At 39.3% G+C, this 18,035-nt stretch overlaps 1 protein-coding gene across 2 annotated transcripts in view; it reads left to right on the top strand.

The window, feature by feature from the left end:
• The window catches only part of znf236 (zinc finger protein 236), a 73,137-nt gene that overhangs the window by 20,300 nt on the left and 34,802 nt on the right, over positions 1-18,035 (top strand). Inside the window, exons 7-20 of one of the 2 annotated variants that reach the window (XM_074683767.1) lie at positions 751-873; positions 1,204-1,377; positions 2,177-2,354; positions 2,657-2,929; positions 3,754-3,957; positions 4,140-4,263; positions 6,085-6,345; positions 6,523-6,755; positions 7,794-7,895; positions 10,165-10,307; positions 11,767-11,870; positions 14,040-14,191; positions 16,133-16,309; positions 16,613-16,913. In XM_074683767.1, coding sequence (XP_074539868.1) covers positions 751-873; positions 1,204-1,377; positions 2,177-2,354; positions 2,657-2,929; positions 3,754-3,957; positions 4,140-4,263; positions 6,085-6,345; positions 6,523-6,755; positions 7,794-7,895; positions 10,165-10,307; positions 11,767-11,870; positions 14,040-14,191; positions 16,133-16,309; positions 16,613-16,913 — 2,549 coding nt within the window. Of the gene's footprint in view, positions 1-750; positions 874-1,203; positions 1,378-2,176; positions 2,355-2,656; positions 2,930-3,753; positions 3,958-4,139; positions 4,264-6,084; positions 6,346-6,522; positions 6,756-7,793; positions 7,896-10,164; positions 10,308-11,766; positions 11,871-14,039; positions 14,192-16,132; positions 16,310-16,606; positions 16,914-18,035 lie in introns of both variants that reach the window. The other variant, XM_074683766.1, reaches the window with a different exon arrangement.

Genomic DNA, 18,035 nt, shown 5'->3' with positions numbered 1-18,035 from the left:
TGCTCTGTTAGGGGTGGGAGAAAATATTGAAAATTGTTGCATCAGGATTTTTTTGTTTCATAATATCAAACTCTATGCCAAAAAACATTTTTTTCTCTGTCAAATTCTTCATTTCAGTCTTTGTTTATAAACTGGATAAAAAAAATTACCACTTTTCTCCAGCAGAGGGTGAAATTTTTCTCTCTGACTCATGTGATGTGCATTTTATGGGAAAATATGGCTCCTGATATGGTCTGTAGACATTATCAGCATCATTTACCTTTTTCCCACAGTCTGGTGTTTAAAAAAGCAAACTAAAAATCAAAAAAGTCGTAAATATCGAAGAATTACAATTTTAAATCAAATTCACATCCCAAAATGGTCATAGAAGGAAATCGCAAAAATAGCATATCCTCCCAGCTCTACTATTTGTAGTCTCATTGTGACATTTTAAGGAGGGGGGCACTGTCTTCACCCAGTTTACATGTGATTTACAGTGAAGAGCTTTTTGTCAAATGTATCTACTTGTGCTAATTTAAGGCACTCTGTCAAGAATCTCCCAGTTTCCTCTTTTGGTATCAAAGCAAAGATAAAAGCCCAGATTTACATATGCAGTCTATGTACATGGTTCTACAACCCTGTCCAACAATAATAACAGCTGAACACCTCAGCTGAGCAAGACAGTCTAAGATGAGCCGCTGTAGTTGAGCTTTAATGACCAAACATAAACGCAGCCGTCAGTGTTTTCTGTGTGTTTCTGTTGTCTTACAGAGAGAAGGTGTTCAGCTCTTCCCATGTATGGACTGCAGCTGTTCATTTAAGAAGCTGGGCAGCCTGAATGCTCATATAAGCAAGATGCACATCTCCGTGATCGAGGTGCCCTCCACTACTCCGGTAAGAGATCAGTAAAAGTGCTAAATGTTGGAAAGTCTTACAGGAACACTTTCCTCCATATTTCCACTCACTATGTTAAAACAGCCATTGTTTGAGTTCATGGCTCTGTTGGTGTGATCTATAATGTGTCAAATGCAGATAAGTAAGACAAATTATCTTTCTACATAACAGCTAATGCTCTGATAATTGTATGCACCAAAGAGCCCCTGGTTACAATGAGTCATCCCTTGAATCAGGACCTGTTTTTATCTACTGGTCGGCCCTTTGCTGTGTTAGATCCTCATGTTTTCCTCCTATTTTTATCCTTTGCCGTATCCACCTCTCCCTTAGGAGACAGAGACAGCAGGTCAGGCTCCTGGGGGGTCAGAGGGCGGCGAGGGGGTGACAGATGTCATCCAGCAACTTCTCGAGCTGTCTGAGCAGGTCAGCGGGGAGACAGCTCAGCCACAACCTCCAGAACCAGCTATTACCATGGAAACTGCAATCAACCAGGATATCCTGCAGGTCAGTGAAGGACATTTACTCACATTAGATGAATTAGATGGAAAAAAGCAGCAGTGTTTAGAGCCCTGCAGGTCTGCTGGGACCTACATGAATATCAGTCTGAGAGCAGCACACGAGGAAGCTCCATCTCTAACCTCTCTGCACAACGAGCATCTTTGGGAGAAGAAAATGATACATGATTTTTGTGTTTTTGTGCGCTTGGAGCAATTAGGCACTGGAGCAAACAGACACAAACACACTACCACACTTTCAAACACACATTAGCATCTGTCAGTTTACCACTGAAAAACGAAGTGGAACCTTTTATGTGGAAATTTTGTTCTCACAGATTGTTGCACCCACAGCGGGAATAATTTGAATGAAGATGTGACAAAGACAACTTGGGGAGGAAACTTTTCCACAAACCCATCTGGAGAGTTACAAAGACATGTTTATTTGTTCTCAATTTTTGTCAAGATTTATTTGTCCTCTTGACTGAAATGCATCTTTTTTCGTCTTAGAAAGAGTCTATCTAGTGAAAATGATGTATTTTTGAATCTGGATCAAGGGACTTAATTAATAAGAACACCTGTTGCAAACCACTGAAAGGAGCATCTGCTCTCCATCACCAATGGACGTGATTTCTATGGGGATAAGGTTTAGTCGGTGATTTCTGCCAGTTTTTGTCAATTCCGCCACATTTTGTAATCTTCACGCGAAATTGGTGTTTGTTGACTTACATTTCTGTAAGCATATTGTATACTAGACAAATGGCTTTTGAAAGTTGTGTATTTAATCAGATGTCTATCCTGTTTCCTAGCAAGCTTTGGAGAACAGTGGGCTGAGTGTTGTCCAGCCGCAGGGTGACGCCACATCCAGAGAGTCCCAGAACCAGACGACTGATGGTGCTGCTGCAGAAAGCAAGAAAGTACAAGCTCCAGAAAGACCGATCCGTGAAAAGAAAAGGAGCATCTTCAAGAAACCAATTCAAATGCCAGGTAAGCTTGTAAATTATTAAATGTGTTGGATATACAAAAAAATGTGCAACAACAATTCAGTTCGCCTTTAGTGAACGTTTTAAACATATGCGGACAGAAAATTACAATAAAAATAAATACTTTCATGTTGTCAGATGAAGATTTCCCTGTCTGTTTGATTAAGCTTTCATTTTTTAGACTTCATAAAAATGTTAAGCAGTTTTGATTAACAAACTGCTTTATGGTGCAATACCAATGACACCAAGCCATCCACCAAATGAAACACTAGACAACTACTTCACTCTACTTTCCCGTCTTTTCAGGCTCCATCAGGGAGGAGAATGGCGTTCGCTGGCACGGCTGCCCATACTGCTCCAAGGAGTTCAAGAAGCCCAGCGATCTTGTCCGCCACATCCGCATCCACACACACGAGAAGCCTTTCAAGTGCAAACAGTGCTTCAGGGCTTTTGCCGTCAAGAGCACCCTCACGGCACACATGAAAACACACACGGGTATCAAGGCCTTTGAGTGCCAGTGCTGTCTTAAGTGCTTCTCCACTTCTGGCAGCATGAAGGTACACATGCGGCTGCATACAGGTGAGAAGTTTTATGCAGGCGTTACATTAAAAAACAAAACAAAGATCTGGATGCACTTTTTCTCTTTACTGGTCTACTCCTCATCATACATCAATCACCTGTTAAACCATAAACCATGTGGCAACATCATCAGTATGCACTCCAGGTAATGGAGACATATAGAAGCTTTCAGCATAATGTTTTCACTCTGCTGGCAGCCTCTATCATTTAGTGTTCAGCTGTATGTCATGATGAATTATACAGCAAATTATAAACAGTGGACCTGTGTAAATGTCGTCCTGCTCTGGTGGTGAGAGCCTCCATTTGCACTAATATGTTTGCTGTCATTCTGCTCTCTACCTCCTCTTCGCAAGATAATATCTACTAATCCAGATGACGGGAAATGTTAGCATCAGTTTGATTTTTTTCAAAAAGAACTAAAGCAGCTTAACTATTATTTGCATCCGCACTTTACTTTTTAAATCTAATTCCAGTGTATAAGCACAGTCCATATTAGGTGTTTACTTAAGCTTTGGTCTGCTCTCAGTTAATACTTTTACAAATTACTCCACACATCTGACACCTTTCCTTGCTCTGTAATTTGGTGTCATAGAAATATATCTTGTCTACAGCTAAATAAAAGTCTTTGTGAACACAAGTTTGATAAAAGTTAAAGAAGCTTGCTCACATTCTTTGTCTATGTGAGTTTTATATTTTATACTTAAATGGTCTGAGGTAAAGTTATGTTGTAGACATCTTAGCATCATTTTTGGTTCATTTTGTAAAACCCTTAACAAATTCCTGCTCATTCCCCAAGACTGATCTTCTTTCTTCACTTTTTCCAGGTGTGCGTCCTTTCCCCTGTCCCCACTGTGACAAAATATTTCGTACATCAGGCCACAGAAAAACACACATTGCTTCTCACTTCAAAAGTTTGCAGCAGAAGAAGCACAAGTTTCCTCGAAAAACCAACAAAGCCAAAGTCTCCAAAAGTAGCCTACCTCTGCCTGATATTCCCCTGCAGGAGCCTATTCTCATCACTGATTATGGTATGAACATCTGTGTGCTGCATGTGTATACCTGAATTTGCAATCACAAAAGCATTCATGCTTTTTTCAATTCTCCTTCAATTCCTTTTTTATTGATCTGTATCACAATGGAAAAATGTTTTCATGCTGAAGACCACATGCTGCTTATTTTATGATATGCTATGTTATATTTTGTTTAACAGGCTATCAGAACCCTCGCTTGGCTCTGCAGCAATATATAGAGGTGGTGGGTAATGACCGGCCTTACAAGTGCCAGTTTTGCAATAAAGCCTATAAGAAATCCAGCCATCTAAAACAGCATGTCAGGTAAGAATTCTTCTTCACTGCTCTCCATGTTCAGATAAGTAAGAGTTACAATTCATTACATGTTCTTCATATGCATCAAATTGAATGTGACATTTTTTGGCTAAATGTAGCAAAAGCCAGCCCTTTCATTCTGCAAGATGTTAAATACAGCATAGAAAAGATTTTTAACTACACCAAAAACAAATAGTTTTACCTTTGTTTAAAAAAACAAAACAAATGAGCTTCACCACCAGCTCCCTGTGACCATATCCAGATAGAGTGTTTCATAAAAAGGAAGTAGATTCTTTAGGACTTCATAACATTCAGTAATGAACCATTCTCAAATTAAATAGTCTTTTTCATTCACACAATATGTCTCATTCCAGATGTAGCATGGATGTTGATGTAGTTATAAATAAAGGGTAGATCACAAGTTTTTAGAATGACTTTATGTAGGTGACATTATAAGTAAGCCACTAAACCTTTAAGTTATAGCCACAGTGCGATTGGACTACTAAAACTTGTTGGGAGAAGAAAGTCAGCTTTAGAGTCAGCTTTAGAGTAAAGTTAGTCAATGTGCTGCAAAAGTGATCCAAACAGTCTTATTATTAACTTTTGAAATGTCAGAGAACCAGGAAATTAATCTTCAAAAAGCAGAAAAGAAGAGGAGCATTTCATACAACATGAAAACCAAATGTGTTTTTAGGTATAAGCTTCTATATGGTAACTACAGCCAGCAATGTGACGTTTAGATATGTGTGACCCTCTCAAATATCTGTTAAATAAATAATCAAGACTACAGTATTAGATGGTGTTGAACTGTGGTTTCAATTTTGATATGTCTTGATCAGTGGGCAGTCAATCAATCAGTCAATCAGTTCATTTGTATAGTTTGAATTCAGGCACATTGTCTCAGAACTCTTGGCAGACAGAGCAGGATTAGACTTTACTCTGTTAAATACCAGCGGATCATCTTATTCACAGAAAACCAAAGGGGATCTAATATGGAGCCTTGGGGAACACCATATATTAAGCAATCCTTCAAAATTTGTTATCACCAAGAACTACATTGTCTGTCTGAGAAATATGAACATTAAGCAGCTTAAGATGGTATTTGTGCTGATTCAGTTGGTATATACTGAAAAAATGATGATGTACATTTGGGTGTTTTTTTCTATTGTTGTCTAGCAGAAAATCATATTAACTTTAATTTGACCAGATTTTTTATTAGGTTTCAAAGGAAAGTTATCAAAATCATAGCAGTCTGCTCCAATTTTCCTCAAAGTTTTTTTTCTTTTATTTACAACTTTTTATTTACTCTATTCACCCTAAAATCATCAAGCTTGTTAAACTGATTTTAAAAATTTGATTCAAAACTTAAAATTATCCTCTGGCAGTCAGCATTTTTGAGGAAGGAGTAAGCAAAGAAAGTGAAAGTTGGACATGCTGACAGGAGTGGGTGAATTTGGTGTGTCTGGAAAGTGCTGAGGAAGCTCGGAGAGATTAACACTCAAGGGGAGAGGAGGGAAAACAGTGGTGTAGTTAACAGGTGGGTAGAGGCATGGAGCACCTGGATGGTGTTCAGCTTTTGTCGGGGGAGAAAGGAAAAGATTACTTTTTTTATCACCATAACATTCATTGACATTGCTGTAAGGATTTGCACCTTTTAATAAGACAAAAAAGAAATTGAACATGCAACAACACTGTCACATTTTAAATGTGCCTTAATAATGGCCTTCTGGTACTTTAAAATCATGTTACCGCTGTATTCTCTGGGTTCCAAGCAACTAAACATTAAAACTGCAATTTTTTTCCATAATAAGTCTTGTTGTGCCTTCCCAGGTCTCACACAGGAGAGAGGCCTTACAAATGTGTGCAGTGCAGTCGAGGATTTGCCTCCTCAGGAGTCCTGAAGGCTCACATCAGGACCCACTCTGGTCTTAAGGCGTACAGGTGCCTGATGTGCGACACCACATTTACTACCAGCGGCAGCCTGCGACGCCATATGACCACCCACAGTGACCTGCGACCATACATGTGCCCCTACTGTCAAAAAACCTTCAAGTCATCGCCCAACTGCAGGAAGCACATGAAGACACACAGGTTTGTGCTTTGTTAGCGCATCTGTTCTCAGATGTTGTAAAAAAATGCATGCAAACTGAAGAATAGTTCATGGAATAGCTGTGAACCTGGAGTCCAAAAGAACATAAGTTGTGTAAAATATTGTTATGTGAGTCATTTTTTATTACCTAAGGTTCTTCTTTTCTTTTCTTTTTGTAGGTATGAACTGGCCCAGCAGCTGCAGCCCCAGTCAACAGAAGACCCCTTAGGAGGCACTGGTGTGACTCATGAGATGCAAGTGGAAATAGAGGGGGACGCTCTCCAACAGCCACCATCTTCCTCTGCTGAGCAGCAGAGCATGCTAAGTCTGGGCCAGACGGAAGTTGTGAATGGAGGTCAACAAGTTTCATTGGATGCACCCCTGACTGACCAAAACCTTGTACAGGGAGAAGGTAAGCGGGGCAGAGCTGATGTGATGGTAGCTCTAAATGGGTTGGCTTTATGGGTTTACTGGCAGACTCACTGGCCTTTAAAAAGACATGCATTTAAGACATATTCTATATTTTACAAACACAAAAGAGAAAACAAGGACAAAGTTTTAAAAAACGTCATAAAGTGATAAAAGGGGCACAGAAAATGGCTGCAAAGAGGCTCAACTTGACAATGAAAGAAAGCATATTTCATTTTCGCCTAAAATTAGAGATCAGTGATACACTTCAGAATACAACTGGACTAATTTGGTTGTTAAATTTGTGTTATTTGGTCAAAAATGTCACAATTGATTATATGTTTAGAAAAAAATAAAATTCAATTTTCCCTAAAGAAGAAAGGAAAACAGTTTAATCCAGCTACGAAAACCAGGACCTGTGCATCACTGACCCTCAGGAAATAAAGCAGCCTGCTTGAGCTCTGAAAACTTCACATGGTTCATAATTAACTCCTGCTAGCTGGTTGTGAATAAAGTTCATCAAAACTTCACATTTCAGTGTCACTTTTCAGTCATGTGGTCAGGCTCTGTGTGTTTGACCTCATCAGTATTCAAAGAGATTTCAATATTTCTTGGACAGGGATTTGCCCTGCATTTAAAAGACGTTTTGTGTTAAAATTCAAAACAGGATCACTTGTAGTTGTTTTTCTGATGTAATTTGTATCATCCCCAACAGAAACATCTGCCTCAATTACTGAGGACATCTGCTGCAATGTCACAGACCTTATCCAACCTTATTTTCTATTATTCAGAATTGTGAGAAACTTTTTCCTAGTTTTCCGTCTGTACAGTTTAAAACTGTTTTATGAAGTGACATTGTTATTTTCTGAGCTAATTGCTTAGCAGCATCAGCGTGGGGAGACAACAGTCAGGGATTGAAAGTTATAACTTAAAATGTTTTGCAGGTCTATTGTACTTTTTTTCAAACTCATCCATTAACTGCCCTTTCTCTGTGATCACCAAACTAACCTGTTGTGTTGCATCTCTTCCTCCATGGTGACAGACTCGTATGTAACATCCCAACATGCCCTGCCTCAGAATATCAGCCAGTATGAGACACCAGCACTTCCTCAGCCCACCTTTGACCAGCAAGCCTTAACACAAGGTAACACAGTATGAAGGTTGATTCATTGCGCTGTCTGCAACTGTCGACTCCTGGAGTCATGGGGAATCCATATTGAAAATGAGCCGTTCATGTCGAATAACCCCTAAAGGAAACATTACTTATAGGAAATAGACATGTCAAGGAATGCAAAAGTTTTTGGTTATTACTTTGAGAAGGCTTTGTCAGTGAAACCCCAGACAGCTGTCAAAGAGAGTGCAAACATTCCTGACAGGTCTGCCTTTCTGTGTTAACCCAGGGTGAACTTTAACATTCAGACCAGAGAATTTATCATTATTTCTTTAAGTCAGAGACCTCAAGCGTGGATTATACTGCAAAAAACTGAAACCTTATCAAGTGGTTTTGTCTTATTTTAAGTAAAAATTGTCTTGTTTTACTTCATATGAGCAATATTCAACTGATCAGTGCAGAAAAATGTCTTGTTTAAGTTATTTAAAGACAAAAATGAGGTCTGGATTGCTTTTAACTAGTAAAAAAATATGCCAACGGAACAAGAAGAACACCTCATTTTTGTCTTTAAATAACTTGAAACAAGAAATTTTTCTGGACTGGTCAGGTGAATGTGGCTCAATTTAAGTCTAAAAAGAAATTTCCTACTGAAAATAAGAAAAAAATACTTCATAAGATTCAATTGTTTACAGTGTAAATTTCTGCATCAACTCTAAGCCATAGCTGCACTGTATTTGAATATGCTATTATGAACATTACATACTTGTGCATTGGAGTTTTGGTGCCACTCTGCAGTTCTCCATCTGGACAATAGTTAGCAGTGAGTTTTTCCCCTGCATTCTCTGCTTGTTGTGCAAAGGAAACCAAAGTGTTATCACATATTCAGTGGCAGAACATGAGAAGGCTTCAGTGCAGTAAATCATATTGTCATAGAGAGCACTTCAACATTATGAAGAATTTACTGTTGGAGATAATCCAGTCTGTGTTGCTCAGGATGCCACCAAGCTTCCAAAAATCCATTTGTTGAAAAAAAGATCTCAGATAAATCTGCTCTTATGGTCACATTACAATCGATCCTTGTTTTGTGATTGTTGATTTCCTGTTACTGCACAGGTTTATTTAAAAAAACAAGGGTGCAGACCAGAGTTTGTTTGTTTGTCTGTAAACAACAGCTCAAAAAGTAACAAACAGATCTGGATGAAGTTTTCAGGAAATGATCAAAACAGGATAAGGAAAAAGTGATTAATTTATGGAGGTGATCTGGATCATCGTGTTGATCCAGGACTTTTTAAAGGATTCTTTATTGTTGTGAGATAGGGCTGTTTTTACCATATGTGCATATAACTCCACCATAAATGGTCGGATTGCTTTGCAAAACAGTAAAAGACAATGTCACCATAATTTCTGACAGATGTTAAAGTACGATCCAGATCCTGGCAATATTCTGGATACTAAAATCCAGAATATGAAATATGTACTGGGTCATCATAATTTTCACCACAGTCAGGAAACAAATTATCGTACAAACCTGCAACTAACAGCAAATTGTATCAGACAGTCTGCTGAAAGGAAGTATAACATTAAAGTAGGACTAAAGTGTTGGTGACAATCACAATATGCTTGGTGGAGGTCTGCGCTCTCTGAGTGCTTTTCTAGTTTAGGAATGCTTTTATGTTAATATACCATAGTTAGTTTGTTGGCTATTTAATGCATTTAGCAAACAGTTTGTAGATGAGCTAAAGCAACCATCCAGCAGGAATGGCATGGACTAAAACACTGGAGTATTTTCTTTGCAGGCTGACATCTTTAACTATGGGTTTCTTCTTAATTCATGGATATATGAAATTTTCAAAATCAGGACTCAAACCTAACAGGTTCAGTTTTTAGCAATCAACAAAAAAGTGTGTAAGTTCAAAAGTTCAGTCAGTTATAAACACTCAAAGTATCCTCACTCCTAATGGAAAAGTTGCTGTTATTGTGCTGCAGTGCAGAAATGCAAAAAAACAAGACTATTCCCTGTGGCTCATAGTTTTGAGTTTGTGTTTTTGCTGAGACAGAGTTTATAAAGTCATAAACTGCTTTTTGCTGAGTTGTTGATTCAGATTTGTTCCCCAACTGTCATCAGGCAGCTTCTATAGGGTTAACTTGGACAGCATTTTTCTGAAGTAAAAATCCACCGAGTCATTATTCATTTCAAATTCATAAGTTATTATTTGTATTTTCCAACAGCACGGCCAAGTTGGTACTTTTCAGTCCAGTCTTTTGACACTGATTCTTCTCTGTTGGTTGCTTGTTCCCTCAGGCTTCACCATCACTGAATCGAGCTACAATCAATCACAGTTCTCCACTGTCCAGCAGCTGCAGGATTCCAGCACCCTGGAGTCTCAGGCCCTGTCATCCAGCTATCACCCCCCAAACCTGCTCCATGTTCCCAGTGCTGAGGTGGTGAGTAGCAGGAGCTCCAGGCACACCCTAAAGCCCTGTCAGGTTAAGAGGATGTATTCTTGGAAAGAATATTTTGTGTGGATATTATTTTAGCAACCACTATATATTCCAAAATGGTTAGGGTAGAGTATTCAATGTTTTTGCGTGCACCTCCGGTAGACCATATACAGTCTTTAGCATGAGTGGCTGCATACATTTGCATTATAATAGTATGATAACATGAGAATGGTAATTAAAGCAGGACGCAGATATGGTTAATTTGCTTATTGATTAAGAAATTTGCTTGATTAACAAACTAGTGTGACCACTGATTATGTGTGACACTCCATTTGAGCCTCAGGGAGCCCAGCTGCAGGGTTTCAGCTACATGTAAATGCACCGCCATGCCAATATAAAAGCCACCATGCCTTCAGAACTATGATCTTTTTTTAGACGCTTCAAACTTTACAGGGCTCTTGAACATGTGACCAAAATTGCCTGTGACTAATACTCATACTCATAGTCGGATCATGGTCAAAACCAATAAGAGACAGGGCTCGGCTGGGTCTTTGCAGTTTACAGTTCTCAGCTCTCAGCATCGCTCGCAGAATTACACCCCAATGCACGCGCATAAGGCACATAGTTACTGGATAAAATCAATCCCCCTCTTACTTTGATCATTAATCAGTATTTAAAGATCTGTGTTAGCATCTAGCGTTACACTTTATATGCTGTAACGATGCAAGTCACATTGTAAATATCCTGTGAGTCCGTATTAGAGAGTGACAAGGGAGTAGATTTTCTCTCCCGTCCCATCCCACCCCCACAGAAAATGATCCCATCCCATCCCAATCCCGTGCCAAAACAAAAAAAATCCGTGTGTCCCACTCCCACCCCGCTTCTATTTAGAATGACTCCCACTCCTGCACTGCTCCCATTTTTTACCCTTCTTTTAATTTTGTGGCAATATATTGAATTGGATTTGATTTTCTCCCCATTCTTTTTTGGATTACTGTTGGCTTCTGGGAAGTGTAGTTCTTTTCACTTGCATTGCAGAACAGGCTTATTGGACATAAACAACAAAATGGCAGAGCGTGTCACACATTATATTTTATCTTCCTGATTGGTTACTGCTCTCATCTGCTCCCGCTAACTTTTTATCCTGTGTAACCTTTATTCCTGAAAAAATGTCAGCCTCTAATTCGTATATAACGCCACAAGCAGAAGTTTCCCCTGTCAGTTTGTGTGGGTTATATTTACTTAAACTTCATCCTGATCAGTTTGTGGAGACTGTCGTGCTGATCGGCGCTGTGAATCTGTTTGCAGCTGCTGATTTGTTACTCCTCCTCGCCCTCATACAGGAGTCACCTTTCTGCTCTCTTTGGGACAGAAGTTGCAGTTTGTCTATCTTTTCCTCCATTCTTTAAAAATCAACTAAAGAATTTTCCTTGTTTCAGTGGCTTTGTCTTCTTTTCTCCAGACTAATGGCCTCCTTGAGCAGAACAGTCAGGAAGAGCTACAGCTGACCACTGAGGCACAGGACTTCCAAGAAGACAGCGAAGACAACAGCAAGAGAGCTTACAGGTACACAAGGATGTCTTTTCAGAAAGCATCTTTCACCTCCTCATCTTTTGAGTCCTAACCTCTTGAAAAAGAACCAACTGTAGGGATCACACCTATCTTTGCTCAGTCATTTTTCTCAAAAGCAACTTTTCATTCCCCCAGATCCTTTCAACTGTCAGGAAAGAGTTTTGCAAAATGTGATCACTGCATGTTTTCACTGGTCCTCAGTAGTTTCGAGGGTATTCATCGACTTTCTGAAAATGGCTGAAAGGCTTTTCTTGCTGTGGCTTAGTGATTCAAGTTTTCCTGGAACACAAATCTTTGCCCTTTCTACCCTGTTTCACACTCTTAAACCTCCCCTCACCTTTCACCAACCATCAGCCCTCCTCATGGCTTGAATGAGATTGAAAATCCCAGGTTTCACAGAGGAAGGCAAAATATAATCTACCAGAAATTCATTTTAACCTGCCCTCACAGAACTGTGAGAGCATTTTGTCAAAGCCCAGCTCATTCAGGTAAAACATCTGCATTTTCTTCAATCAACCTGATTGGGCTGAAGCACTAAGACCTGATGACGTTTAGCTGTTGATTTTAGTGTTTCAGCTCCAGGTTCTCCCAATGTTGTCTTTGTTGTGTCATCCTCCAGTTACCCCTCCAACCAAATATCTTCCCTTTTCAGCATTTGGTGGTAAAATTGTGTCTTTACAGCCTGTTTAGCTAGAGTAAGATCAGATCAAAAATTGTGCTTCCTTATTATTTTACCCTTTGAACTTCTGTTTTTTGAGTCTCACTATGGAACTGAGTCGTTGTGTCCTTGTTGTTGGTTTGCTGACCTGAAGTTTTCCCATATTGCAGTTTCCATTGTGTTTACATGCCTTATAATATCCAAACAAACCTATCTCAAGGTGTAAAGCAGGTTGAACATTGAGGCAACACCATCAATAAGGAGCCTGTGGAAATGAAAGGCAAAGGGAGCAACATTCACCATCTCTGCCTTTAACATCAAAGCAACTTTAATTTTAAAGCTGGATGCAGCAAAAAAACATTCTCCCTCGATACATTCATGTTTTCCCCCAGACGCCTCCTGAATGTGAGGTATTCACCTCCATCCCTTATTCAAATGTGCCAAAAAAGGCATGATGCAAAACGTTTGTGGAGGAAGGAAACTGATTGAGGCAAAAGAAAAATCTGAGTCACACCCACCTCTCTGTGATTTCTTTTCAGTCATTCATCACCAAGTTAATGTCATCCGCATCATCCACAGTTGAATACACTCTCCTCTAAGACAGGATGTGCCTCACTGACTCCTGGAGTCATGGAGAAAAACAGAAAAAACATTTTTTTTAAACTCATCAGCTTCTGATTTGTTCAGCTCTGACAAGGATTTATGTAGTACAGAGGGGGGATGTTGATGCCCTGTGGCATTTCACAAAAAATGTTGAATAAAACCCCCAAAACAAAGACAAAAAAGTTCATACAATACAGGTAAGCTTTGGTTGAAGCTAACAAAGATGATCAAAGATGTTGTGATTTTTATTCAAAGACTAAAACTGGATCAGTTTAGTGTTTGAAATTTTAACCTTTAGTTTTGTATTTAGTGTTTCAAATTGTTTCTGGACATCTCACAGGATAATTAACAGCTAACCATAGCTGCTCATGCAACAAAAACAACAAGAAACACAACCTTTTATTTCATCAGCCAGCTGCTTTGGGGATTGCTGACTCTTTGCTGTCAGCTAAAGGCTCATCATGTTTGTTAAATGGTGTCCAGGAGGTGACCATCAGACACACCTCATGGGTTTTTGGAGGATGAGGCCTGTTCCAAGTTTTTCTGTGTTCTTTGGAGATGTGCTGACAATGAGGTCAACAGGTGGTTCCTGCTGTCTGTTTGGACCCTGTCTGCCACAGTCTCTCCTCTCAGGCTGTGAGGTCCTAATGATCCTTTTAGTTTTTGATATTACTCTAAAAAGTTTCCCGAAAAAAATAGTCAGTTGGAGATGGAATAATAATAAAAAAAAAGCCAAGAAACTGAAAAAAAAAATAAAAGATCCTTCGTGAATATTTCGTGAGCCTTCACCTCTTACTGCGCTCAGTCTCTCTTTAGTTTTTCTTCAAAGAGAACCCTATCTACAGTCTGCCCCTCTGTAAACAATCTCAGTGAGTGATGTTTTTGCCCTACCTTTTTTCTAGGTGTACTTGGTGTAACAAGGGCTTCAAAAAGTCGAGCCACCTGAAGCAGCACGTGCGCTCTCATACAGGGGAGAAACCATTCAGATGTCATCTCTGTGGAAGAGCCTTTGTATCAGCTGGAGTGCTCAAGTCTCACCTCAACACACACACAGGTGAGCTCACTGTGTACCAGAAAATAAATTGGCATCTGTCTTTATGATGAGGTATATAGGTGGCCCAAACTTGGTCTTGGAAGATCATGAATACTATTAGATATATATTTTCTTCGACAGTATTAACTGAATTTTCAGGACAAAAAGGATCAAATGGCTTGTGCTGCCTGTATTTCCCAAAAGTATTTGTTTCATCCACAGCATGATTACAAGTTTAAAATCAACCTTGTAGGTATTATTATACCTTCACCAGTTCTGACTGCAGATGTTTAAAACAGCCTTTGAAAAGAATCTCCACAGATACAAAATGGATACTGAAATTTAGCTTTGAGTTTATTTCTACAAGGATTTAAATTGTGAAGTGACATACCGTAATCATTATTTTGAAATTAATGGAGAGAAATGGAACTAAATCCAGTTTATGATGTTAAGGTCCCAGTTACACTACAAAAAAAATGAAATTTATTATCAAGTGTTTTTGTCTTATTTTAATTAAAAATTGTCTTATACTCTATATCAGACTCATTCAGCTTATCAGTCCAGAAAATGTCTTGTTTCAAGTAATTTAAAGACAAAAATGAGGTATGAATCGCTTGTAACAAGTGAAAAAAACCTGCTGATGGAAAAAGAAAAATTTGCTCAAAAATTTGCTTGAAACTAGAAACAATGTGTTCATACAATTTCTCTTGATCCATAGGTAGATTCAGACCTCATTTTTGTCTTTAAATAGAATAGAATAGAATAGAAAATGCTTTATTTATCCCCGCGGGGAGTGTCCGTGGATGATTCCTCTGTATTCCTTTCAGTCGCCATCTATAGCGGCTCCTCTTCTGCTCCGGTTCATACAGGTATCCTTTTGGTTCCAAAGTGAATGAAACTTCATCGTTGCTGTCATAATCACTCATTTTGAATTTCCTACGCTGCCTCACAATCCTTAGAGTACAAACAAAAAAATTACGATACTTGATCAAACTTACACGAGGCTACAACCAGCCCTTGAAGCATAGCTTGTTTACATTCCCTACAGCTGAAAGGAGGAGGGGGGACGGAGCACACTAGCCCTGCGCGGAAGGACACATGACCAGTTAGTTAGGTCCGGATAAATGTTTATATTTCCGAAGGCTTAACGCACTTAAAAAATATTTTATGTAGCTTACTCTTAAACTGTGGTATTACTTTTTGATTTTAGTTCTTGTAGGCGGAGAAAATAGCCTTTGAATTTGGTGCCGTCTGTCCCTGTTAGCGTCTATTTCCTCGTCACCATCGATTACAGTTTGTGTCTTACTGAGGGAGAGGAGACAACTTTCTACTGTATCTAATGTCCTTAGTGATCACATAGAGCTCATACAACCCCACTTCAAAAAAACTAAACTATCCCTATAATTTCACATTTTCCAGCTTCCTTTTGAAAACACACAAGAAGGAGCTAAATTCTGTCTGTATGCAGCTGCTCTTTGTACTGTCTGCTGTGTGTGTCTCTGCTCTGCTCTCTGTCAGACTTGCAGCTCTCACACAGACAGCAAGCAAGTCAAGAAAATTCCTCTGTGCCTTTGTAAGATGAAATTGAAATTGTGACTGACAGAAAGCAGAAAAGACTATGTACATTTTCATGTAAGTCTTTTTTCTGAGGACTGTCTGTCAGCTCTTCACCCCTGCGAAACAACTGGCACAAAGAAATATCCCGAACATAGAACCAAGATGATGAAAAAAAATTCAAAGGTATAAACTGAGGCTAGAATCTGTGAAAAAAACACACACACCACCCCACACACACACTGTGAAAACTAAAAAAAGTGTGTTCACAACTAAAGAGTTGTTTTATCAGATAAAAATTCAAACCCCATTCAACTGAAAAATCCAGAAAAAATGTCTTAATTCAAGTTATAAAAGACAGAAAAGATTGATTTTTTTAATCCTGAAACCTTTTGGTCTCTCCGACAGGAATGAAGCCCTTTAAGTGTAGTGTATGTGACGCCTCATTCACCACCAACGGCAGCCTGAACCGCCACATGATCATTCACATCAAGTCCTACAAGTGCTCCATGTGTGACGAGACCTTCAGGACCAGTCTGCTGTGTAAAAAGCATATGAGCAAGGTGCACGCTGTGGAGGAACAAGGTGAGAACGCCTGCAACATTTGGATGTTTTATTGCCTCTTACTTTTCATACACAGGGTCATTAAACCTCCATTTCCTCTCCACAGTCAGGAAGGAAGTTTGAGAATGTTTTTGTCATTTCTGAGAGTTAAAAAAGGGGGAGAGGGATCTTAAGATGTGCTGAAAAGATTGCCTGCTGTGAGGATAAGTGTATATTCTGACTCGAGGTGAAAATGTTCCCATTCACGCTCGTTTTCCTCCCAGTTTGAGCTGTCTAAAGTGAAGTGTTACCCAAAGAAACAACCGAAATTCTCTCAAGTTGTAGGTATGGAAAGTCAAGACATTGATGATAACGATGAAGATGAAGAAGAGGACGGGAAGCAAAAGTCATCCAAGAGGCGGGGTTTGGAAATCATCACTTTCACCGAGGAGCAGGCAGCTGAGCTGGCAAAAGATCCCGGCGAGGAGGCCTCGGTCTCGGAGCGGATCCTCGCGCAGTCGGCGGCTGAGAGGGATCGAATCAGCGAGATCAAAGACAAAGCAGTGGAGCTGGAAACAGAACCAAAGTTTGCCAACTGCTGCAACTTTTGTCCCAAGAGCTTCAAGAAGCCCAGTGACCTAGTCAGGTAAACGTTATGTCTATTAGTTACTCTTTTCAAAGACACTTTTCATCTACCAGGGCCAGCATGAAGCAAAGTTTAATCACTGAACACACTTCATGCTTAGTTCACATTGATTTATGATCCATTACAGAAGCATTCTTGTGTTCTCAAGTCTTATTTGCATTAGTGTTGAGGTTCTGTGTGTAGGTCATGATAAGTTTGCCTAAGCCTGTGCAACAGAGGTAAATTAAAAGTTACCTCTTAACAAACTATAAGCCTCTCCAGGCTTTCAAAATACACTTGAATTATAAATAAAGCTTTTTAAACACTTGACATAGCCCCCGAGAAAGTAGCACCCAAATTAGTGCAGGTTATCCTAGTGGTATGTTTTGACCAAATGCAGCAAGCTTTTTTTTTTAATTACATTTTCTGGTAGTGGCTTCACCTCCAGGTGCTTAACCTGTCTATTTCAGATATGAATAAAAAGTTTGTGCCAAATGCTCCAGGCTTTTAAAATCACAGTTACTGTTCAGCAGCCCACAATTAACCCCACAACCTGCTGCACAGTATTTGTGAAGCTCAGTTCACATTATAAAAGTATGTTTTTTAAAATAATAATACTTTATTTTTAATTTACCAAGAACAAGACTAAATTGTTGAAGAGAAAATGAAGTCTCCCAGTTCCAACTTTTCCAGCTGAACTTGAGGAAAAGTAACTTTCTTTGTTGAATGAATTTCATGCCACATCAACACAGCTTCAGCTTCTACTTTAGCAAGAAGACAGATGAATCCTCAATCTCTCTTAATCACACACAGTCTCCCCTTTTCTCCCTCTGCTCTGCTGACATATTCACTGTAATTGGTTTTGACTAAATTCCTCGTTTTTTGGTCGGCATCCAAGTGAAATTTTATTTTAAGACTGCTGAAGGTTTAACTGTGGCTGCATGTCAAAGCGCCCTTGGCAAGATATTAAACCTCTAATTGCTCCTGACAGCCCGGTCAATGGTGTGTGAGTGTGTGAATGTGAATTAGAGAAAAGAAAAAAATAGCACCCTGAGTGGAAGTTTTGTCGTTGGTGTACGGTTGTGTGTGAAGCAGCGAATGGCATGTGCTGTGAAAGAGCTTCAAAAGGCACCGTGTGATTGC

This window comes from Halichoeres trimaculatus, unplaced genomic scaffold (assembly GCF_033239565.1).
Source record: "Halichoeres trimaculatus isolate MK-OKI-2021-1 unplaced genomic scaffold, fHalTri1.1 fHalTri1_scaffold_12, whole genome shotgun sequence".
Classification (NCBI taxonomy): domain Eukaryota; kingdom Metazoa; phylum Chordata; class Actinopteri; order Labriformes; family Labridae; genus Halichoeres; species Halichoeres trimaculatus.
This window is presented reverse-complemented; position numbering and strand designations above follow the sequence as displayed.